At 36.1% G+C, this 26,827-nt stretch overlaps 1 protein-coding gene across 1 annotated transcript in view; it reads right to left on the reverse strand.

Moving 5' to 3' along the window:
• Positions 1-26,827, reverse strand: part of LOC145683131 (uncharacterized) — a 123,040-nt gene that overhangs the window by 84,278 nt on the left and 11,935 nt on the right. Inside the window, exons 3-4 of the mRNA XM_081754495.1 lie at positions 18,679-18,746; positions 15,985-16,111 (exon numbers count right to left, since the gene is read on the reverse strand). Coding sequence (XP_081610621.1) covers positions 15,985-16,111; positions 18,679-18,746 — 195 coding nt within the window. The remainder of the gene's footprint in view (positions 1-15,984; positions 16,112-18,678; positions 18,747-26,827) is intronic.

Here is a 26,827-nt window from a genome sequence, read left to right on the forward strand (position 1 = left end):
GTATATTTGAAGATAACTGTTTGGAATCAGATCAAATGCACTCGTCATGTAATTTTATAACAAAATGGCAAGCGTCTATTTACTTTTTTCATAGTTCTCCCATATTCACTTGCTAGTGATCGGCGACAGTTGCCAACTAAATTCATACAATTATACGCACCCATCTCAAGATTTTTCACTTCATGATGTAAAGGCAGGAGTTACTCTTGACCCCCGGAGTTCAAGTATTCTCCTTATAATAACAATTCGTCAGCGAAAAATAATATATAATAATAACCGCATGCACATGACTGGTGATAGTTCATGTTGGCCAATTTACGATTCTCCGTGACAAATCAAACGAGCGCGGACCAAAATGAAGTCCTCGTTCTTACGTAGTGGTAACTTCAATATCCCCGTTTTTTTTTTTTTTTTTTTTTTTTTTTTTTTTTTTTTTTTTTTTAATGCTGTTTCGGCATCTGAAGACTTTAATCGAAACGGGCTATCATCATCGCATTGTGTTTTTCTTTAGCCTTTTTCATCATCCTTTATTTGCAATAATTGGAAAGAAGACAGGGAACAAGGAAAACGGTGGGAAGGACGAGACCACAATACTCAACATCCAACAACAATGAAGAACAAATAAAACAAAACAAAATTTTAAAAACAAAAAGTAAAACGAAAAGAAAAACAAAAGGACTTGAGCTATCTAATCAATATTAACTAACTAAACAAGAATTAAATTACTATCTAATTCCTACCTAATTTTATTATCGTATTACATAACAAATTTGATTGCTATCTAGCTACTACCTAAATTGTCATATATAGTAAGTTGACAATTGTTTAATATTTCCAAAACATACATTTTCTATTTTCGTCTTATTGATTTTAAGAGTTTATTAAATAACACGAAAAATTCCTGTTATCACACTCTGATAATTTCGGTGTCTGCTTACTGCTGACTGCTGATACTCTTCCTAATCTTGGTTTCTCACCTAAATGATTTTCACCTGTATGTGCGTTCCTCTCCTGTGTCACGGTTTCCCCTGTGTGGTTAATAATCACTATATACACATCACTTCACTAAACACTACACTACACATCACTTCACTAACACACCACTTTTCTATAATGCATTTAAGTGTCATATCGATAAAGTTGGTTCACTGATTTTTTAAAAATTTTGATTATGGCTGTATTTGTTGATGTAGCTGTATTATTCATTGATCTCGGTTCATCCTACACATCAGAAACGGACCGTGAGTATCGACATGAGGCCCAGGACACACTCGGAGCACTTAGTGCGGGCCCTGGTCAGTTGTGTCCCGCCGCCGCGTACCCACGGACCGAAAGTCGCACGCTATCGTAACCGAATCGCGAAGCGGCTTCGAGATGATGCTCTATTTCCGAGTCTTCATGTCAAAATTGGGATATTTTTATATGATTGTTTCTATTACATATTAGTGTATATTTATTTCCACTGCTCTAGATTTAACACTCATTTCGTCACCATCGCATCACACATACGCTCCCAGAACATCCGGAGTTCCTTACCAGTCAAAGACCGAGAATGCTCTAGGCACTCACACACCATCACTCAACCTCCTTCCTGGGGGCGCGGAGATCCAGCGCTTCCAGAAATTTCCTTCGGTCCAGGAGGGAGGAATCCTCATTCATTCTGTTTTCCATATTTTATGTTCATTTAGTTTGTGTTTTCTCTGTAAAATGTTTTCTGCATAGTTCTGAGTATTCCTCTGCTACATGTGCCAGGATTCTATAATCCTCTTCATCTTCCAAGATAGCTTTTATATCTTTCTGTCTAATTTGGTCACGAATTCGCAAGTACTCCTCCAGGAACGGGCACCACAGAACACTGTGTTCAGGTGTCCCTTGTTCTCCACATTCACAGCTATCATGTTCTTTTTTGTTGATTCTATAAAGATGGGTTGGAAAGGGACCATGTCCTGTTAGGAAATGAATTAGTCCTTTGTTGGGATTGAAGTAATTCCATTTGATTCGCGTTCCAACGTCTGGAATAAACGTGAATAATCTTCTTGATGTTTTGTCTACTTGCCCGTCCTGTATCCATTTTTGTTGAATTTGTCTTTCTATTTCATCGAGTTTTTGTGCTTTGGTCCCTAAAAGTTCTTTCGTCTTATTTAAATTTCCTTTTTTATACCAATACGTTGCCGCTCTCTGGATTACTGTTAAACACATTGGTTTGAAACCCATCAAAATACACAACGCGCTGTGCGGTGTCGTGCTGAAGGCACCAATGAGCCGAATTAAAAGGTTTCTTTGTGGGCGATTTATTTTTGCTTTTAAGGAGTTATTCTCTAATAATCGATGTGCCCATACGCTGGAAGCATATTTCATCGAGGCGCTTAGGATTACCTCCTGATAAGTCTTAATTAATTTTCTCGGTAGCCTATAATTTGTTTGAGTCAATGAAATGAGTTTATTAGTTACTTTATGACCCTTTTGAGTAACATAATTAATATGCTCTCCAAAATTCAGTTTATCGTCTATCATAATCCCTAAATATTTAAATACTGATACCCTCTCGATCTTACTGTTGCCTATTTTAATTATTGGTCCTCTTAATAATTTGCTTCCAAAAATCATGTATTTCGTTTTCCTCTCAGAGATTTTTAGCTTAGACTTTCCACACCAATCAAGTAATTCGTTTATAATTCGTGCTGATTTTCTTTCCAATTCTATTCTAGAGTTTGCTGAGATTAATACAGCCAAATCATCAGCAAAAGCAATTACTCGTTCAGTTTCCTCTAATTGGTTTAGTCTTTCTAAACACGGCTGGTATTCCAAATCCCACATCAATGGTCCTAAGATCGATCCTTGCGGACATCCCTTTTGTGCAGTAACTTTGATATTTCCCAGGTTTTCATGGATGATGATCTGTCTATTCAAGAAGTAATCCCTAACTATATTTACTAAATATTGTGATAAATTTAGCTCTTTTAACCTTTCAATGAGAGATGGTGTCCATAAGTTATCAAACGCTCCCTCTATGTCAAAAAACAGGGCCAGTGCATATTTTCTTTCCATGCTACTTTCCTTAACTTGATACACAAATGCATTTAAGGCATCTTCCGTAGATTTGCCCTTTCTGAAACCACATTGTAAACTATCATCTTCGATATTCCTATGCTTTTGTCGAATTCTATTTGCTATTATCCTTTCTAATAATTTTGAGATGTTTCTCAAAAGGCAGATTGGACGGTAAGAACTCACTCCTGTTAAATCTTTATCCTGACTTTTTAACAAAATTAGCAATTTCGATTCTTTCCACAACGAGGGAAATATCTGCTTCTTAAGTAGGGTGTTGAACAATTTTGTTAGATATGGAATCCAAATATCCTTTTTATTTTTGTAGATCTCATTTACTATACTATCTAATCCTGGAGCTTTTTTGGTTTTTAGTTTCTTAATTATTGTTTCAACTTCCTCGTTGTCCGTTAGTTCGATATCTTCCTCTGCTGTCAATGCGATGGGTTGCAAACATTTTCATCCCGATACCCCCGATTCTAGATATCTGCTTTGACTCGACGAAACCCTGCCACTAGTGGCACACTAGCGGCAATCCTTCGACGCGTCGCTATATCGACGATCGCCATTTACCGGCATGTGGGCCACTAGGAGTTGGCGACGTTTACGGCATGGGGAAGCTAATAAACAAACAAAAAAATAAATCTAAAGCCTTATAAAAAAGTTTTCCGAAAATTTACATCTAGCAAAATCATTTGTTGGTATTCCAGAACTGTGAATTCATCTTTATTCATAATTTATTTCTATCGTAGTTTTGATATGAGAATGATATGTCTGAAACTGTAACGCAGGTCATTAATACTTTTTTTTTTTTTTTTTTTGCTTTACTCAGATTTAGCAGTTTTACTTAACAGTCAGTCAATTTGGATCTGTGATATCAGAGGTTTAGAGATTTCCTTAAATTTTTCATTTCTAAAACAGTTTGCAACTAACACCATTAACGTATCTCTTTCGATATTTCCATATGTAATGGCTTGGTCACTCATAGTATATTTCAAACAATAAACTATTTACGGTGTCTTACTCCATTAATCCGAACTACATTTTATATCCAACAACTCTGTGCATTTTCCCTTAAATCTGCAAACTTTCTATTAGGTTAAAACTCAGTATTTTCTATTTTCTTCCTTTCTTGCTAAAACGAAAGTGTTCTTTAGGCAACCTGAAATGATGACTCTATACTACATTATGTTGCATAGGGCATTTTATGTAGCATATCATTTGAAAGTTGGACACTTTCTTCGTATATTGAAAGCAACAGGGATTAAGTCCTTCTACACTTACATGAGAAGTAAACACATTCTTTTTAATTCGTGGAATTGTGCCAATGCACTAGGTCCAGAGAGTTTTTAATTTAAGCTAATTAATAATAATAATAATAATAATAATAATAATAATAATAATAATAATAATAGTTATTATTATTATTATTATTATTATTATTATTATTATTATTATTATTATTATTATTATTATTATTATATTGACAGGTTTTTCTGAATATTAAGCAATATTTCTCAAAAAGCTGGTATTTTTAAACAAATGTGTTCGATAACAAGTTTTCATAAAGTAGTCACTCTCTCCTATAAATAGTTTTAGAGGGGCCGCGGTGGCTCAGTGATAAAGCGTTCACCTTTGGTGCATGGGATCCTTGGTTCGACCCCAGCTCGCATCAAGTGAATTTTGTGGTGGAGAAACACCATGTGCATGGGTTTTCTCGGGGTTCTCCCGTTTTCTCCCACTTTTTTCATTCCACCATTGCATTCATTTCTCGTCACCGTGTCCTTTAGCCTAGCCGGTATAACCGTGGGTCGTAAAACTTAAAGATTTGACTTCAAATAATTCCAACCCAAACAGTTGCAGGAAGTATGTCATTTCGAATAAAACAAACTACTCTATAAAATTCTGAGTATTATTATTTTTTATATATACAATTTTAGCGGACCTTATTTCTAAATCGAAGGGTAAAAAGATTAAATTCACTCTCTTATTATTATAAATTCATTTCAATTGAAGCAGTTAAAATAGTTGGGAAAAATTAGAAAGCCATACCCTATATTCCAGTGTGCCACAACCGGATAACGGGGCACACTGGCGTGCCCAGCAAAATGAACAGTGTGACGCAAACTTTTACCTATTATTTACAAGAATATTTGTCGAGTTTATTTTATTTATTATTATGAACGATTCTTCCACGGATCAGCTGTCTGTATACAGTTAAACAAACAAGTGTCACATTGAGGGAATGAGTGTAATTATTTACTTTAATAGTAATAGAAATGTATATTTTCTTGTATTTTCTACCGGGAATAACTGCATCTGGTCTAGAAAGCTGCGACTAACAACAAAGGAACCCGATGTGCCAAACACACACCACCTACGCACTTCAATACACCAACAAAATGTGCAGACTATTCATGAGTTAAAGTCTTTCACCCAATGTATGCTCCTAACATGTCTCTCAGCGATTACAACATTTTTTGGTATCTCAATCACTTCCTAGTAGGATAGCTTTACCTAGAGACCACTGATTAACCTGGTATTGGATGTTTCACTTTTTTACCTTTGGAGTTGACAGTAATCGTTTGGATATCTCACACGCAAATATCTAATATTAACAACGTTTCTTCTATAATTTCGTAATATTGTATTATTTCTTTGTATTATTCATTAGCTTGGTTAAGCTTGTTTAAACACTTTTCTCTTTGCACCTACTTATTACCTATACCTTAACGTTGTATAAAAATACACTAACTCTCACCGGGAATCAAATCCAGAACCAATGCACTTGAACCATTTGGCCACAACAAGGCACATTTAAATAGAAGTTTCGATTTTGTTAGGAAAATTGTGATTAGGTGTAACATTTAAAAATATATTTAAGAATGAAAATGAAATGAAATCTTTGAGTTTTAAGTCCCACGGTTATGCCGATTAGGCTAAAGGAGACGGTGATAATGAGAGATGAGTGAAATGGTGGAATGAAGAAAGTGGGAGGAAACGGTAGAACCCCGAGAAAACCCACGAGCACGGTGTTTGTCCACCACAAAGTTCACTTGGCGGAGGCTGGGATCGAACCCGGAACCCCAAGCACCAGAGGTGAACGCTCTACCACTTTTTTTTAAAACTTCCTGACTATTTTTTTCTATTTTAACCACTTCTCAGGACTACTGGACACGACAGGGACACGAACACAGAAACATCGAGGACAGTTAAAATTCCACCCTTGCTTTTCAGAGGGACTCGAACCCCCAATGGGCTTCACCTTACGATCATCAGCCTAACGCCTCAGACCGTTCGGCTACACCCACCAGCTACCACTGAGCCACCGCGCCCCCCATATTTAAGAATGGGTACGGATGAAACGCACTGATTTTTCTCGCTCGAATTTCTTAAACTGACTCGTGTTAGGCTGCAGCTATTACTGAAACATTTATTTGGGAAATGCGAATAAAATAATGTGTTTTGGAAAACTTTGTTCAAAGCAACTTATTTCCAAAAGTAAAGTACCCATTGGTCATATTTCTGTTAGAAATAACATATGCCATATATTAGAATTATTAAGGAAATAATTGTATGTGAACTATGAGCAAAAGCGTCTGAGTACTTTCTGCGAAATCGTCAAAAAAGTCATCCCGAAGAATAAAATATCCCTTGTGTATTTTTTCAGGACAAACGAGTTATGCTATTCATGAAATTCGAACAAAATTGCCAGAGTCATTCTCGACAAAATCATAGGGTAATTACTTGCTCCGAAAAGTAATATACCACTTCTAGCTTTTTAGGATGATGGAATTATACCATATCGTTAGGTTATTTATGTAACATTTATTTATGAAATATGAACAAAATTGCGTCAGGCGTTAATGGGAAAATCGTCGGAGAAGAGTAAACTACCCCTTCTGAATATTTACAGGACGAACGAGTTGTGTCATATTGTTAGGTTATTAATGATACAATTATTTATGAAATGTGATTGAGAAAATTGTTCGAAAAAACGCATCCCATACAGTAAATTACACCTTATGTATTTTTTTCAGAGCAATGATTCATACTAGAATATACTTGTAAAAAAATAAGCAAAATCTTTACAGCTGTTTTTGAAACAATTTAATTATTTTAAATTTTCATTCATCAGTAAACTACCCTTATTTTTAGGTGTCGGAGGATATAGAATTCGGAACGATAAAGTGTTATAAAAAATTCATGTCTAGAATTCGGTCCAGATACGTCGAACAGTATGGCCTCGATTTGAATTCATGTAAAAGCGTGACGAATCGACAAACGAACAGATGGACAGACATCAAAATAACTTTTTCGATATGTGGGGACGTGAAACTTGAAGTCATTGCAATCTCGAATTCGATTTTTATCACTATTACTACAACTTCTTCTTTCGTCGCTTGAACGTGAAAAAGATTAGGAATACAACGACACCTAAGGTGATAATTTGTAATTCCCAAAATTTAACGAGTTACGTTTAATGTGTTGCCATGCTAGAAAAAAAGCTTATGCCTGTTTGTTATATCATTTTAATATCAGTTTCTCACGCTACTATATAATGTAGAAATATGGTATGATTATCGTTCATATTCATGCCATCTTTTGGAAATATTCGTGTTCCGCATACATAGATCTGTCTAATTTAGTTACGTTCAACGAAAGCATTCTTGCACTTGTGGATATGAAAAAAAAAAAGAGAGAGAAAGTCAATACTCTAAAAAGCAAAAAACAAGCACACACACACACACACATAAACGATCATTTAACATCAGGTCGATGTAACAAGGGGTAAGACTGGACAGATTTCCAAGGTCGCGTATGTTCTTCCTGACACACAAACCCGAAGTGAGTTGTCTGCTGTTCAAGAACGGGAAGTAACATACAAGACTATAAACTGAAAAAAATAACTGTTTCCAATAGTACACGTATTCTAATACTGAATAAATACGTCGATTAAAGGATACTATCAATAAATTATTTCCTTATTATATTGTTTCGGTTCTTATTAACATCAAAATTATACACTTCCTATAATGTTTTGTAAAAAGAAAAAAAATGGGATGGGATGGGATGGGATTCGATGTGGTGTCAAAACAATGAAATAACTACAAGTCCGCCACTCTATCCACCTAACCACGGAGGTTACGTGGTGTTGGCTCTTTTTGTTTAACCCGAGAAAGCTAACGTGTCGTAAATTTTACGAGCGAGTTGTATTATTTTGATGTTCACTCCCCTCGCCCGGCGAAAATGGGCTCGTCCGCTGAGTTCCGTTCTCTACTAAGCCTGCATTGTTGGGCAGGATTTACTTTGCTCAGTTTCCGGCTGTATTTCTATATGAACTCGATAGCCGCTCGTAAGATTTACGATACGTTAGGAATAACGCTTGGATTTTTATATATTGTTTACTATTATTTTCTACTTCTAGAGTGAACTTACAGTATAAATTTTAGTGAAATTATTGGTTTTATTTTATAGTATTTATTCAAGGAAAGTTAAAAAATGAATCGAACGCGTATTGATGGCAGTGACCTTATCGAGACTTATAATGCAACGAAAAGAGACGTTGATGCACTGGACCAAATGTGTAATCAGATGTCGTGCAGACGTAAGACCAAACGATGGACTTATGTGTCTTGTTTGTGATGATAAACATAACCCTGGTTAATGCATACGCCATTTATGTTCAAAACGTTCTGAAAATGGGTCAAAAGCCTTTTTCTTCAAGAAAATTCGCCATGAAAACTCACAGCAGTCTCATTGAGCGATGGCTCCAAGAATGGTTTCAATACTCAAATTTGCCACGAAAACTCTGGCAACCCATTGCTGATATCCTGAAAATACCGGTGCCACAGAAGAATGTTGTCCAGTCCAAAAACCAGCCTCGCACAATTTGTGGGATTTGCCCATCAGCCAAGAGGAGAATGACGTCAATGTACTGCTGCCGCTGCAACAGGCCGATCTCTTGAGAACATCGTGGGAAATGCTGTGTGTATTGCGCGGAAAGAGTTTGATCAACGAAACTGGCTGCAAAAATGTTCACTAATATGTATTCTTACCACCTGTAGTTATTAAAGTCCCAGTTTGTAAAAGGATATGTATGTAGTTAAGTTTTTGTAACCAGTCGTAAATTTTACGATACATTAGCTTTAACGTAACTTTTGAACATGTTAGCTTTCCAGGGTTAAAGAAATAATCTTCATAACCATGGTGCGTATCGCTTCGAACCTTAAGATAAGATTTTTCTGTTTAATTCTATATTTTCGTACGACATCTTAGTTACAGAAGCTAATTTATATTTGGCAGGCAATATACACACTAGGTTTTAACCAATAAATGCAACATTTTAGTCCACTATCCAACTCCTCGACTCCCCTACTAAATTCCCTCCGCAATCATGCTCTGCTACTGAAAAAATCCCTAGAAATCATCGTTGCCAGTATACACAAAACCGAGCATAATTTTGTTTTTTGCTTATAATTTTATTATTTTATTATATTTTTTGGAAATATCTCCTTAGATGGATTGCTTTCTATTATCTCCACATACTAATAACTGAATTTTACCTATAAACGTAAGGAAAATGGAATAAATACGAAAAATCTTCAGTTACAGTATACGCGCAATTTTTTTGCGCATGGGAGTACAAGAAAAACCACGCACCTATCTGTGCTTAATAAACAAGAAACGTATCTACAGACAAGAATTATATCTATTCTTCAAATAGGGAGAGCGAAGCTTGTATACAAGCGCTGGAGTGATTCCGTAAAAAAAAAAAAAAAAATCGCAAAAGAACTATCCACATGCTTAAAAACGATTATTCACGATAAAACTACGCTCGCCAATATAATCAGCAGTTTAATTGTGTTTTTATGTTCTGTTTACTAGTATTTCTGTGTTTACTAGTATTCTTGTGTCTATTACATACATGAATTAGTCCAGTAACAGAAAAAAATTGTGTCATATAAAAATTATTGTAAGTACTCTGAATTATCAACAGGCATAATGCTTTCCACAGCATTTACAACGAGAGGACATAAATTTAAAAATGAAAGGATATTCTTAGTTTATAATGTCCTACGCTTATGCATCTTAGGCAAAAGAATACGAATGATTTTAAATTGAACGATTGTGAAATTATCAAAATAACTTTTTGTATTCTAACACCGCACCAAATGAATAGGCGTTAGCCACTGTACCAGTGATGAAAACTGGCACTTGAAATGTTTTCACACTAATAATCTACTCTTGTAATAAAGCATTCATCCTTCATACATTACGTAGAATTACAATGTAAATTAAAATATTATACTCTTCACTACAACAAATTTGACAGGAGAATTACGTAAGATTTTTTTTTCCTACGGATTAATTCTAGACGTTCTAGATGTAGTGCAGCACGAGAATTTCGATGAATGGCAAAACAACATCAGACAATTGTAGACAATTCCACACTAGTGATATTATGGGCGCAATTCTGTATTGGCTTATATCTGTTTTAGCAAGACAATACTAGATTCCATAAGGCAGGCTTTATGAAACTTTCGTTCGAGGACGTGGACATCGAAAAACTTAATTGACCAGCCCAAATTTCAGATCTCTACCCCATCGAATACCTTTGACACGAGTTGAAGCTCTGCTTGAGAGTCAGGCCATGTCTCCCAAAATGCATCACTGAGCTGTACGTCACTTTGCAGGATAAATGGACCAAGCTTCCTGTCGACACGTATCGCAGATTAGTGAAAAGTCCTCCTCAAGGGTTGCGGACGTCATTATGGAGAAGATGGCTCTACAAGATACTTATGTGGTGATGAGATTTGGATTAACGTACTGGAATGGCTTCCTTGTTAATAATTGAAGCATAGTTTAATGCACTAATCAACAATTGAGATACCTAAGTAAATAGAGTACGGTAGTTGAGTAAATAGCTAAGCTTTGTTTTTTATTGGTATTTCTTGAAAATTAAGCAAACAATCGGAAGTGAGCCCGATCACGAGACCAGTTTCTCTACTCTAGGATTTTGCAACTGGAAGAAGGCTAAAGAGAAATTAAGTATACACGAGACTTCAGAATGCCATAAACTGGCTGTACTACGCTACACGCAGAGAAAAAAATCCAATAGAAAACCAATTAAACAAACAAATTTTAGATGAACAACTGAAAGCCAGGAAATTCCTGGAAAAAAATATAATCTCAAGTATACGTTATCTTGCAAGACAAGAACAAGCATTTAGAGAACATGACTCCCGGTTCAGGAATTTTTGTCAGTTGATGAGCCTTTGCTCTGAAGATTTTCCACAATTGAAGAGCCGGATAAAGGGAAACATGAAGAGATGTAATTTCATGGATGTTAAAATCCAGAACGAAATCTCGAAACCATAAGCCAAGAAATTGCTTTTCATATATGTAACAAAATCAAATCTCAAAACCCTCCTCTGTTCTCTATCGTGTCTGATGGTTCCCGTGATGTGGATGGCGAAGAACAATTAAGTATTTGTGCCAGGTAAGTTCATTAAGATCTCTGTTCTCATGAAAGTTTTCTTGTGTTCTACTGTATATCAAAAAACTACTGGTGAGTTTATATCTTCAGTTATTCTGGATGAGATGGTGAGACTCCAGCTTTCAATTGCTCAACTCAGTGGACAAGCTTATGATGGCTCTGGAAATACGAGTGATGGCTCTGGAATTAGTGTCCCACCTATGTAAACAGCAACTTCTTGCTTTGTACGTACATTGTGGAGCTCACAATACTAATCTTGTGATTAAGGGTGTCTGTAGTGCATCAGAAGTAGTGAGAAACTCTTTGCAGTGGGTGCACGAACTATGAGTACTGTTTTCCCAGTCACTTTCAGTGAGGTCATGATTTTCTCCTCTAACCGAGGCTAATGCTGGTGGTCTCGCCTTAAACATTGTAAACATTAAATCCTTGTGTCCCATTAAGAGAATTTGTAGACTTAGTCTAATAACGGGAGTTGTTTGACATTATAAAGAAATTCTCTCTACGTTGGAAAAGATGAAGACTGACGGAATTGTCAACACATCTTCAGGATCAGCAGCTGGGCTTTTGCGGCTTTTTGAAGAAGGATCTACGTTCCTTGGGCTCATATGGCTAGAGATATTATCAGAGGTTGGAGATTTTTAACAGGGCACTTAAAGACGTAGTTTCAGTGTCAAAATGGGAAACAATGCAAAATCATAAATGAAAACATTAATTTGTATAATATGCTTAGTCACTGATCATAAGTTCATTGTACTGTCATGAAACCTACAAATTAATATCATCGCCCTGGAAATCCCATTAATTATAATAAATATTGTCAACAGTACCATAAATAGGATTGTTTGTGTCGCTGGAATAGAACCTGTTATCACCATTGATAGGATTTATCTATCCTAAATTGCAGCACTTTAATTCATGTTATGTGACATTTTGAAAATTAAGGGGGAAGGGATACAATGACATCAGCCTTTCTTTAAGTTTGGCCCACAATGTTGATTGAAGGGTATTGTCCCCCCCCAGAAAATTTTAGGTGGGCACGCCTATGCTTTAACATGTTACCCTTGTATCATTGTAAGGAGAAGTCACCTCTGCATAGTATATAACAACAACTATATACATAGGGCAGTAGTGAGCAACGATACATCCAATAGGATATTTTGTGATACGGATTATTATTTATATATTAGAGTGCGTGTTTTGAAAGCAAATAATGGGGCAAGGACATTCGTTGACAAAGCGCTGACCTGACCAGCGAACGAGTGCGGGCGGCCGGTTTTGAAACTAAAATGCAAGCAACAGTGTTTCTAACCGGATTCCTTGTAATTAATCTATCACAGTTCTTTTTGTCCTATTCGTAATGAACCACTTCACGCATATGCTCAAGTGAAGACAGTTTCAAAAGTTATTGAAGTTATTTGCAAAACATTTTAAGTAACAAGCAAAAATACATACATCCTCCATTATAACTTGCGAATAAACTAACCTCAGTATTGCACAAAGGATCACATACTCTCTGTGGCAAAGAAAACGAATTAAAATTGGTCGATTCGACTTGTTCCGAAGTTTTTGACGAGAGGATATGTAGGATGTGTACTGATTATTTTCTGGTGACTGTCTCTAGTATTTTTAAGTCTATAAAATATGCTTAGGGACAAATTCAAGGGAAGCTCGGGGCAAAAAGTCATTGGAGGAAAAAAATTGTAGAGTACTCACAAGAAACACTATAACTTTCGGTGGAGATAAGATCTCCCGTTTTCAAAAATATAGGGTATGCTTATCCATGTGTACGCTCCTTCTTTCATAAATATGAAGTGCGACGTGAATCAAGAAGAGGCGAGAAAATTGTCGAGTCATGTAGGCATGACTAGTTCACCCAAATGTTACATCTTAATTTCAAACACTGTTAAGTATTATATGATTAACTGTATATATGTCATATGCAATTTGATAAGATAATAGTATGAACCCAATAAAGATCATTTATCAACGTTTGAAGATATGCAAGTCATTACACAATTTACTTCAATAATAAATATGATTTAAATGTCGTTATATCAATCTTTCGTGGACTCGTCGTAACCTAGAAGAATTCTCATAAATTCTACATGAAACTAAGACGGAAATCAGGACACATTTTGTACATAAATTTACAAAACGAGACGAGAAAATTTTGATTCGAGACAGGACTTTTACAAACATTTACGACACGAGACAAGAAAACCTGAATTCTCATCTCTTGAGGGCAACGTTATGAGCAAGCAAGTTAGAAATCAAATATACACGATCATGGTTCCTTAAAGCTGCACTAAGCTGCAAATATACCCAATGTTGCATTGGAGGTGAAAGGAGAGCGATTAAAGTGGGGTGCCTGATAATTTAAGGTTTCTCATAACTCCAGCGAAATTTAGAAAAAATCTCTGAATTACGAAAAAAAGAAAACATACAAAATACATTTTCAGGGCAATTCTTACAGTCATTACGTTATTATAAGTTAATGCTACTTCTGAAACTGAATATGTATTTGGATAACGAAACCACTTTCATAAGGTTTTCAAAGTATCAAGTTTGAGAAAAACGAAGTTTGTCTTCCACTATTGTTATCTCATTGCTCATAGATACCGGTGATGAAATAATTGGTCGAAAATCACGCGGCCGTTTCTCACATCAATTCATGAAGAAAATGAGTCCCAATATTAGGTACCTAAGTTCAGTATTAACAAAAAAACAAAAAAAGAGCCTCTTGCAACCATGCGTAGCACATTTTAATACATACACTTGAAATAAAAATATAATTGGATAAAGACGCTTGCCTTTGTCTTTGAATTTCATATGTGAATAACAATATAGGGCTTTTCAGATAGAGGAGGGAGAGAGGCAAGTTTTATTAAACAAGATCGTACATCTGATAGGCAACTTGTACTTATAGGCTAAACTCAGTCTTCTGAAGTCAAACAACAAATGCCATTAAGATGTTCAAGAGAATAACGTATCAGCATTATTATATACTCAGACACAAAGATACCACTACGCTCCCAAGTTTCAAAATTATATTGTGTGTGAAAGCAGTTAGTAGATTTAATTCTTTGTCACATGATAGCTAGACCCTGAGAGAAATTCAGAGGGAGTCCACGTGAAATTTCTTTCGTCACAAATAAAAGTTGTGAGTTTATTATGTACTGAAGCAATTATACTTACGCTTACACTACCCATACGCTGATGTTTTATCAATACTTTTATTCGAACTCTACTAAAGGGCTGATTTCTATAATGATCCGTAAAGAAGGATACACTGAAACAAATTTTACAAATCAATCCCGAAAGGCAAGCTATCCAATCCCAAAAAATCTTTAAAAAATGAAAGAAACATTTCTTCACCTTTTTTCCTCCCTAACATGATTCACTTCTCAAAAAAAAATTCTTTATTTTAACGTCCTATGATTATGTTGTTTATGCTAGAGGACACAGGTGATTAATGAAAGTGAAAGATTGTAAAATTAAATTTTGGTCTCTCACTGGGAATCAAACCCAGAACAGCGTACATTAAAAGCACATGCACTAGCCAATAGACCAATGGAGAGGACTTTCACAGTTCTCGAGTAGAAATATATCGGAATTCTTCCCTGGTCAAAACTCGAGAAAATAATTTATTTGACAACCGATAAACATACACTTAAAACAAACACAAACATCGTGAGCCTTAACCTTAACTTGATTTAAACTTACAAAGTATTTCGCAAGTCTCTAAGCTATCAACCTTAAATTAACCTTTTAGTCATTGATATTGTCATTCCTGCATTTTGCAGTTGCTCCTGTTTATAATTAAATCGAATAAAACGTAATCAATTTTATACAATCTGCTTAATATACGGTAGAAGCTCACGGAATTGTCAATTGTACTATGTTGATCTTAAATTCGTAATTTGCATTCATATATCACTATTCACAAATCATCTGCATTACTGCAGGAATGGTTCACTACAACTATATAACTTATGGCTTTCTTTATTAAGCGTAAACAGATTAGGCTATGTATAAGATCTAAACTGCAAATTTTAAAAACCGTTGGATACACTGCAGGATGAAACTCTCTCCTCCCCTGTCCCACCGCGGTTGCCCTGAAACTGATGTAAACACAACAGCAGCGCTATCCCTCCAAAACCGCACTGCTATCCTGGTCAGGTAATAGCAGACACATTAGTGGTGGAAAAGATAGCAACAGCGTTCCTGCTACATTGTTTGCTCATTTCAGCAATTATTCAGTCATTGTGACCTTGCACTTAACATCGGTTATATTTTGCTAAAGACTATAAGATGCTGTGGTTATACGGTACCGGTATATATAATTTGTTTAATATTAGTTTATTTCATGGTGAAACAAATGTACTTTTTATTCTATTATAAATTGCATCAACAAAATAATCTTATATTTCTCTTACCAGATCTTCTTGCAAACCATTCCTCTCAGCTGTGACTGAGAAGTTTCTGACTGAGAGCTGTGACTGAGAGCTTCTGACTGCGAGCTGTGACTGAGAGCTTCTGACTATTTTCAGAGACCTCTTAACTCTGTGGAGAGAAAAGAAATAAAAGACTGTTTTCTATTGGTTTCATGTCGTTGTTCACACCATTTTTCAGGGTAGCCATAAGGATCATTCACCGAGGAATAATTTGAAAACTAAGTGGATCAATGAAACGGTCCGTGGATGTTGCATTGGAGGAAGACCTATCAGTGACACGTGTACTTTGAGCCAATTCCACCTGAGGCAGACTATTATCATGAATGATATTGATAACGGAATACGAAATGTTCTGTATTCAGATCCTAGAACCTAAATCAACATTCGTTTCCACTGTCATATCAGTTTCGGTTGCAAAACCAGAACCGACTTTCTAAAAACAAATCAATATAGATTGTCGTAAATGAACTATATTTGATTTAGGTTACGCATTCGGAATCTTCTTTATTGAAATCAGTTCATATTACTAAACCGAAACCTAATATATCCCATTTATTGCTATAGATTATTTTATTCAGTCACTGAATCGTTTATCAACTCTGGTTACTGCAATTCACACTAATATTGTGCCGATAATTGACTCAGTAGTTTTGAAAAGGTCATGAGACAGAAAATAAACCAACTTTACTTTTTGAAAATTTTGAAAAAACAGAAGTGATCGTCCTCTGTTTGAAAAAGTAGACTTCTGTTTTTGAAATTGTACGAAATGAACCACCTGTTGTGACCAGTTGGTGTTACACAATAAATAAATAAATGGATTAAAGGTAATCGTCATTTTCTGACTTAGGGCCTTTTCAAAATTACTGATTCAATTAATAAAATAAATGGATTTTTACAACCTTCTTTGTGACTTTTATACCTAACAGAAAATAACGTTATTAGTTCTCTTAACTGTAAATTATTGTACCTTAAATATACGCAAAGATTGCAAAATTGCTATAAAATACTTCCGAACTGGAAAATACTAGTTCAGTACTAGCAGAGAGTAATATTACCTACGGTATAATAATAAAAACCGGAAATGATATACTGAATCTTTAATTACAGATTGCAGAGAAAAGGATAAGGTCTGAAATGGAACTTGTTTCTAGGGATGCGCACGAGACGAGTCGAGACAGAATTTTCCTGACAAAATTCGAGTCGAGACACAGCTCTTCGAATAGAAAAATATATATTTTTCGAGTCGAGACATCACTTTTACAGCACATTTTCGAGACGAGACAGTCTCAAATCTTGTCTCGTGCGTATTCCTACTTGTTTCACAGACGCTAAATCAATTAAGAAATATCGTTGTCTTTTCAAATTATGTTCATATATAAATCAATATTGGAAACGAAATTTGTACTTCTTTAGTTCCAGTTTAGTTTCACAAGTTAGTAAATATTTATAATCAGCTAAATCAGTGTCGGCTAATTTATGATGCAGTATGGGCCAATACATATTAAGAACTATATTTGGGAGATAATTTCCAGTTTCCTTGCCTCTTCTTGTCCCTTTGTGGCTTGAGTTACAAATATTTCAAAATAACTTCGAAATCTGAAGTTTTCTAAATATCGGCCCATTACAACTGCCTTTCCTTACAGAATAGGCTTAATAACTAAACGGTTCAAGACATCATTTATGAGTTCTAAATGTAAATTCTAAATTTAAAAACAGAATAATGGTCAGCCGTATTCGTCTCACTCACAGAGTAAAAAAAAAAAAATAAATGAAACAATTCATATACTTCTGCATTTTCAGTCGCGGATCGAATGAAACCTACATGAGAAGCGAATCTAGTCCATTGGTCGCTATTTGATCATTCCTGATCTTAATAATAATTACTTATCAACTTTTTAAACAAAGATGTATTTTTTCTGTACTGTTATTTCATAATTCCACTCAACTACAACAAATGTTTCAACTGACAGTTTTTAAACTCTTTCACTTTTACGTACCACGATTATGCCAGCTAGGGTAAAGGAGACGGTGATGATGAGAAATGAATGTAACTATGAAATGAATAAAGTAGGAGGAAACGGAGAACCCAGAGAAAACCGACACACACACGGTGTTTGGCCACTATAAATCCCACTTTGTGCGAGCTAAGATCGAACAAGGGACCCTACGCACCAGAGGAGAACGCTCTATCACTGAGCCACCGTGCTTATCTATTTAATTCTGTACTTGGTTTTTGTTTAAAGTATTTTTCGAGATGAAGCAATACGAGAAGATACATTACACTTCAAAACACATGTGTTTCAATGAAGAATCGAAACCAAATTTACCGGCAAACTTGAGCATTCGATACGAGAAAAAAACAAATTCGATACAACAATGTATTATGGCATTTGGAAAAATGAAATGAAATATTTACGTTTTACGTCGCACGATTATGCCGAAATATGGCATTAGGGTCACATGAAGTATCATGGGGAATATTTTCTAACATCTAAGTAGTTTCAAGAGAAGATCCTGAAATTTTAGCTAGGACATAACACTGAGTAATTTTCAATAATAATAATAATAATAATAATAATAATAATAATAATAATAATAATAATAATAATAAGAAGAAGAAGAAGAAGAAGAAGAAGAAGATGATGATTATGGTGAATATTATATTCTAGTCCTTACCTTTTAGGTCCTGCTTTTTGTTCTGCTAAATTGGTCCTACCATGAAGATACCAGAACCTGGGTTTCCGCTGTAAAAACAATGGTTTTCTTTGTTAACATTTCGGTTAATTTAATATACAATTCATCCACTGCACATAATTTCATAAATGTACTGGATTTCTAACAGGGCTCGAAGTGTCTAGAGCCGCTCGACGTTATTCCAGAGGAGAAGATTAATACTATCGTCACAACTAACATCGTATATCCATGTATTCCATTACCTGCACTTCATTTCATCATATACAGGGTGTCTCAAAAGTCCCCTAACATTCGGTAATTCTCTTATTATTAGAGTTACAACAAAATGTAAGACGAAGAAACAGCTCCAAATATGTTGTTTTCAATCTAAAGTGAAGTAATTTTTAAATCGGGCGAGCCGTTTTGGTTGTACTCTCTTTATGCTCCCGATGTTAAATGAAAATGCAATTTTGACATTTACCTGGACCCATAATATTTTATAAGTGAGGGAAATTAATGTTTGAAATGGGGATTGGCCATCGACATGTTAGCGTAAAAGACAATAACTTCATTCACTTATGTTGTGGTTCCAGGTAAATGACAACGTTGCATTTCCATTTAACATTGGGCTCATATAGAGTTAACAGCCCAAACGGCTCGGCGAATTTAAACAATTCTCTCACTTTAGATTACAGAGCAACATTTGGATATCGTTTTTTCTCTTACATTTTCTTGTAACTCTGATACACAGAGAAAAATCCGTTCTGCGGACAGCGGTATATTGTACAAATATACGGTATCCTCTTGCTTACTATAGAAATCAGTACGGACCATACATTATCCGTATGCTACATAGGCACTGCTCTTAGATGTTACATCATGCCATTGCAGGATGTCTGACATCTAACAGTTTTATGTATATCACATGCATATACTTATGTTACCTTCGTCAGCTATATGTTATATACGTCCATTTGTATGTGAGATCCTGACCGCCTACATTGTTTCATACGGAAAGTACGTATAGATGGAACACTTATACAGAAAGTATTATGAAACATGCATTTTCAGTCACACGTCTGCTGTACGTTAAGTCCAAAAGCTACAGGAATTACGCATGTAACCTATCTTTTTAAGTACGCCACCTAGAATTTTTTTCTCACAAGGAAAGTACTTGGGCTCGAACGGGTGAATACGCACAAAATGGAAAGCAAGTGTAATGTTAGTAGCCCGGAAGCAAAGAGTGATGTCCATTTTTCTGCAAGATGCTGTAAACGTCCGCAAGAGCAGGGCAAAGTAGAGCATGTGCCATAATTACAGAGCGTCTATACTGTCTGACTCCGAGCCATTTTCTGCAGGAAAGGGTTGGGTGAACGGAAAAATAGGTGAACATTTTTAGAGGCACATTTTTTGAATGAAAAAATTGTGTCACAGGGTCACCCGAAGGGTCCCAGACAGGGCCCAACAAAAATTTTCAAATGGTAACGGGGATCAAGTAGTATATCATTGGAAAGGTATTGTGAAAAGAAACAAGATGAAGCAAGTCCCGAGTCTCTACGCTCACCCTGTACATAATGGTAGATAGTCAAAATTTCAACACAGGTGTCATGAAAGAGCCTATCACCACCATTTTGCATAGGGTGCGCATACAGACTTAGGACTTGTTGCAGATTGTTTCTTTTCGCAATACCTTTCAAGCAATGCCTCATCCACCTTACCATTTGAAAATTGTGAGATGAACCCTGCCTGGGACACTACGGGGGCCCCTGGGGCAATATGTTTTCCTTCAACATGTTTTCCCCGAAAAATAATGGGATAGGTGTGCGCCGATGTTTCCATCCACTCAAACGTTTCTGCAAAAATGTCCCGGGGTTAAAAATTATAGACGCCCTGTCAACATGGTATGTTCTTGCGAACGTTTACACTAGATGGCAAAAACACGGACATTACTGTTTGCTTCAGGGGTGCTAACATTACACATGCTTTCATATTTGTGCGTATTTGACCCGCAAGGAAAATACGTGAGCTCGGCCGAAAAAATGCGCATAAAAATAAGAGTATGAATAGCGTTAGTACCCCTAAAGTGATAGGTGATATCAGTTTGTCTGCAAGATGGTGCAAATTTGCACCAATAGATGGCGCTATACAGGGGCAGAGAGAGCCCACCCCTGTCTACCGCTACAATACTTCCAACAGTAAAGCTGCAAACGCTAGGTCTCCGCATGAGGAAAGGTTGAATGTGTAGTGAGACGTCAAATGCCGCGGAGAGTGGTGGTCAATCCAATGAATTTAGTGCGATTGGTTGGGGAGAAAGTGCGATGCAAGGTACGTCATTAGGAACGAATTGATCTGGAAGATAAGACATGTGCGTGTTTTCTAGAAAAAATAATTATGCAAAAATGTGGAAATCAGTTAGAAACCGAAACTTTCCGAACATTAGAACGCAGTGGTGAAGACTCTGTAGAGAATGAAGAGGAAAAAGTGAGAACGTATAATGACACTGTAAGTCCTGGATTGGACAATGAAAGTAGCCAAAGTGAGTACGAACCGTCGCCGAAAAGGTGTAATGACGACAATATGATCACACAATTGACTGGTATCACACTAGAGAACATATTCGAGGATTATAATCTGCGCGGATTCAACTCATATAAAAAAAAAAAAAACTCCTGCAACGATACCCGAAACTGAAGGCAAAAAGCAATATTAAATACATGTTACAATATGTAGCAAAGAAACGGCGAAACATGACTATGTTCAAAAGAAATCGCACACTACAGTTAAAGACAATCAAGTAGGGCACCGTAGCAAAGTTTGATGAAGTGTGACCTATGGGAGCTAACGCCCTGTATTTATAGCACATGCTGTACTTTGCCCTGCTCTTGCGGACGTTTACACCATCTTGCAGAAAAACGGATATCACTGTTTGCTTTCGGGATGCTAACATTATACATGCTATGCTTTTTGTGCGTATTCACCCGTTCGAGCCCAAGTACTTTCCTTGTCAGTATAGCAACATAGTTATCCTATGTCAGGGGACGTTTCAGACACCCTGGATATTGCTTACCATGCTCAGAGCATCTTCTTCTGTATTCCTAGCCAGATAAACATATCAATAAATAAATAAATAAATGCTGATACACATGTCAGAAATTATCCTACAAATAATTGAATGTTCGTGTCCCAGAGAAGATATTATCTTCTGCGGCCCGCCCAACTTAGGATGAGAATGAAATTGCACTTTTAAAAAATGTACGTAAGAAACATAGACGAAGCTACCTAACTCGAAAAATTAAATTTCAAAGGAGTCAACCTTGTAGTTGAATATCTCGTGAACAATTCAATTTTCTGTTATGTCGGCAACAAAAATCATAACTTTGTTGCCTGTGTCGTCATAACTTACTATTTAAAAAATTATTGCAAAAATGTACCCATCTATATAAGTGAAGTAAATAAAGGCATTAGACATATACTTTTTAAATTCTTGTTTGGAGTTATGCTACGTGCTATTGAAGCGCTCATCACACACACACAAACACACACACACACACACACACACACATATATATATATATATATATATATATATATATATATATATATATATATATATATATATATATATATATATACGAGGGGAATTCAGAAAGTAAAGGCACATTCGCAATTTCTCTTTCCAGGAATTGGCAACACTGCTAGTAACCAGCGCTGAGTGAGTGTAATTAGCAACACTTCGAGACAACGCACAGTGGGGCGAAAACGCAAAAAGCTGGCCAAAATATGATAACTATATTGAAATTGAATGAAATTTAGTATTAATGGGTTATTGAAGTTGTTGATTACGATTCTGCAACTAACGTTGAAAAAAACAAAATGGCGGATCCAAAATGGCGGAATAAATTTTGCAAAAGTCGAAAAAGTCGTAGAAATGTTCTCAAAAGTGGCGATAAAGGGGTTATTGAGGTTGCTGATTACGATTCTGCAACTAAAGTTGATAAAAACAAAATGGCGGATCCAAAATGGCGGAATAACAGGAATGTCAACATACTTCGTAATTTTCACAATGTATCTTTAACAACATTCACTTTTTTCACATATTTTGATGAACAATTACTTGTTACTTACGTTCTTATTTATTAGAAATGTATTATTACTTAAATGACACAAATTATTGGTATTTGATTCGGTTATGATAACTGCAACGGCTTGTCACTGTAACATTAATGAGTAATAATTAACATCAACACGCTTCGTAATTGGCACGTTTTGGCAGCTACGCTTCTTCGACAGCATTGATTAATATTCAGACTACCATTCTACAAAATATGAACGTGGTGCACGAGGGTGCACATAATGTTTTGAACGTTTTAAGTTAATAAAATATATAAACAATGTGAACATTTTGCCTGACTTGCGATTCAAATTATAAATTATTACATCATTATTATTAATTTTTCACTTCATACACTTATTCTACTTACCAGTATGATATAGGAAAACTTTACAGATTTAAAAACTATGAACGCGTTCGAAAGTTACAACCGTTTAAACGGACGCGTCACAATTCTTCTATTGTTCTCTAAGCATTTGATCTGCTGAAGGGTCCACGTAAGAGTGGCTCAAGTAGTCGGAATAAAGTAAAAACCCTATTCTATTTATGGATTTGGGCCCTTCTAACATCACTCTAGCCAACTACATAAAAAATTCCTAATGCGAGCAAGTATCGTGACAGCTATTTATCGCGAAGAAAGATCTACGTATGGATAAAGCGTTTCAAACAGAAAACAACTTCTTTATGTGACGATGAAAGATCCGGCAGGCCATCGACCTCAACCACTGATGAACTTCGGTACATCATCCCAAACCGGAAATTAAGGCTGCGAGCATGGTTTGGAAACACCCACCACCACCAGAAGTTAAGAAATTTAAACGTCAACCATCAGCTACTCATTAATGTAGTGCAAAATTGGTTAAAGATGAAACCGAGAAACTTTTCCCTGACGGAATCAAAAAACTTGTGAAACGTTGGGAAAATGTAATGAAGTCCAGGGAGGTTACGTAGAAAAATAAGGTATGTTTCACTTTTCTATCATTAGAATAAGTACAGCCTTTTCTCAAATGTGCCTGGAATTCTCCTAGTATATATATATATATATATATATATATATATATATATATATATATATATATATATATATATATATACTGGATGTTGATGAACTATTCCGGAAAACTCTCTACTAGATAATTCTTCACTTAAAAGTAAGAAAAGAAATTTGTGTGAGCTCGTGGGCAAAAGTACTCAGACACTTAGGGCCTTCCAGTGGAACTCAAGATAGCGACACACGTTACTTCGAATACGATATACCGTGGAACAGCGGTCTACGTCAGCGTAAAGAGAATAAGCTATACCATATTTCTGAATTGCGCAAGCGCTTTCAAGCAACGAATAATTCTCAGATGCGCTCCAAACCAATTCTCAGATATGCTCTTACTTGAAGTTGAGTCCAAAGTAGGCAAAACTTAAGGCTTGATAACAGCGATACGGAATGCGTCGGCGCGAAGTCGGAAAAGATGGGAGTCACCAGTTTTACGGGTCCTCACATTCGAGAAACATGCTCCGATTTATTGTTTCACGGTATATTTTATGATTCTTACACACATAAGTTTGAAACAATACATCGGAGCATACTTTTATTCCGTCCCTAACACATCCGAGCTGGTGGTCCCTAACATGTAACAGTTCTAATCAGTGTGTTCCTATGCACTTTTGCCTCGTTGAGTCCCAGCTTTAAAGCAGAGCATATTGTCTCGGAGTTATATCATATAGAAAATCGCTTGCGCAGATATTGCACATTGTTGAAATATATGACTTCCTCTACTCTGATGATATCCCAGAAATTTTCTAATTTACTCGGCGTACAGGGAGCTTTCTATCACATACTTAACAACTGACATTATGTTTGTAGATAAATCTGTCAGCAGATAGATTTATATCTTCATCAAAACTAACGATAACTTTGCGAACAATACCCTAATTTCTTATAACAAGCTCTCAGTTCCTCCAAAGCTTCCCCAATTACCTTTGAAAAAAATTGGTCAAAGCTAAAATTTTTCTTAGTACATTCATTTGCCTGGGGTTGAGATCAGTCAAACAACACAGTTTCTGCAATTGGACATGTTGCCTAGAATTAATATTGGATACAGTTTTACCAATAGCACCTATTATCTAGGCGTGAAAATCGGGCAAAGATAAAATTTTATCCCTATGGAGCTTGTTTCTTTGAGTTGAAATAGGTCAAAGACGAATGCTTTTCCAAGAGCCTATTGTATGAAGTTTAAATCAGTGGAAGCTACTAGAATGAAGTCATCCGCAACAGAAAAATATGTTTGAGGATACTGACGTAAGAATTATCCGATTGTCTTGAAAATACAGGATTGTGCACTTTTAGAACTTTCACTGTTGTCTGGGATTAAATTCGATCACGGGGAAAGAGTTAAAACAGTAAAATTTAACCCTGCAATGCTAAGCCTTCGTAATTTTTACCAATGGAGCTGGTAAAACTGACATAGAAAGAAAACCCTACCCCAATACCCCTTCCCCTCCCATGACAGGTTCTCTCACCGGACCAGTAAGCCAGTCGCGGGCGAGCAGTCCTGTAGTTCATTTCGGTCTGGGTGTAGTGGATGGCGTTTCGTAATTTTTACGAAAGCTTATTACTCATAGTAAATTCTTAGTCGTAAAAAATACGAATGGTTAGTACTCACGTTTGTTTTTTCTAGTGTATCGTACATTTTTCAAACTATATTCGGCAGAGTAGTTTATCTGATTTCCACAAGTTTACTCTGTCATTTTCTCAAAATGGCCCATAATAAACCACTAGATCCGGATGCTAATGAGCAAGTTGTTGCTGGAAGGCGAGACTGAAGAATAGGAGAAAATTTAATCTCGAGCTTTGCGACAAACTGGTTTCTCTTCACATGCATTGTATAATGAGTAAGCACATTTTCAGCGGAATCTTCGGGTGTCAATATCAGATTTCCTAAAAGTTCCTATCAACCCAGGCCGGTAGTCACCCCAAAAATGTAAGGGGGCCAGTAGAAGTTAAGGGGGCCTGTCTGCCTATTTGTACGGAGCATAAAGCAGCACGTGTCCAATGTGATAAACAGAGCAACCCAAAAGCATAACAGCAATTTACACATATGGTTGGTACCTTGAACATAGTTGTGGTTGTTTAAGGGGCCAGAAGAAACTAATTTTAAAAGCATAATAAAGCATAATTTTAGAAAATAAAGCATAATTTAAAATATATAGCACAATTTGTAAAAAAAAAAAAAAAAAAAAAAAACTCTTTAACTACAAACAATACAAAAGCATTGAGAACAACAATGCAACAATGAAAAGCTTAGTTTTTTTCTGTAAACTTTTCGGTGTATTTCGGTAAACTTCCGCCAACAATCAATAATACACTAGAACTCCACACAAGGTGACCAGACGTCCCGTTTTAGCCGGGACAGTCCCTTTTTTCCAACCGTTGTCCCGTTCTTTCTGATTCTCGAACGGGACGCCTAAATGTCCCGTTTTTAAGTAAAAATGACCTAGGTGTCCCGTAATTATTATTCAAAATATAAATCGTAAATGCAAATTCCACTCTCTTCCGTACCAACACTCGTTGCCAAGGTTCAACCGTGTCTAGAACTTCTGAATTTTCAAATAGGAATTGAGTGTTCGTGGTTCAAGTGGGAGTTCTAAGTGTTCAACTAGTTAAAAGAATTGTTGGGTAGAACTTGCAATCGGGAACCATTATTTGTTCTGTGGTACACATAAAGTTAGAAACGGTGTGTTGTCACTCTTACTTGTGTATTTTGTAAATTGAGAACACTGCTGAGTCCCAAAATGCAATCTGGAAGTCAGATATCCCCACCCCCGTAGCCAATTCATATGCGTCCCGTTTTCGCAAGTGAAAATTCTGGTCGCCTTGACTCCACAATATATTGTTTTGTGTACCACTTGAACTTGAACATCTTGTGTACTTTTTGGTGGCATCTTTTACTGTCCCTTTCTGTATGTGTGCACCTCTAAAGTGCACACACTAGTGATAAAAGAAAACTAACTCGAGTAAAGCATCTCTTTACAGTACATTAAGTAGAA

The sequence above is a fragment of the Thermobia domestica genome, chromosome 4 (assembly GCF_964235325.1).
Source record: "Thermobia domestica chromosome 4, izTheDome1.hap1.1, whole genome shotgun sequence".
Lineage (NCBI taxonomy): Eukaryota > Metazoa > Arthropoda > Insecta > Zygentoma > Lepismatidae > Thermobia > Thermobia domestica.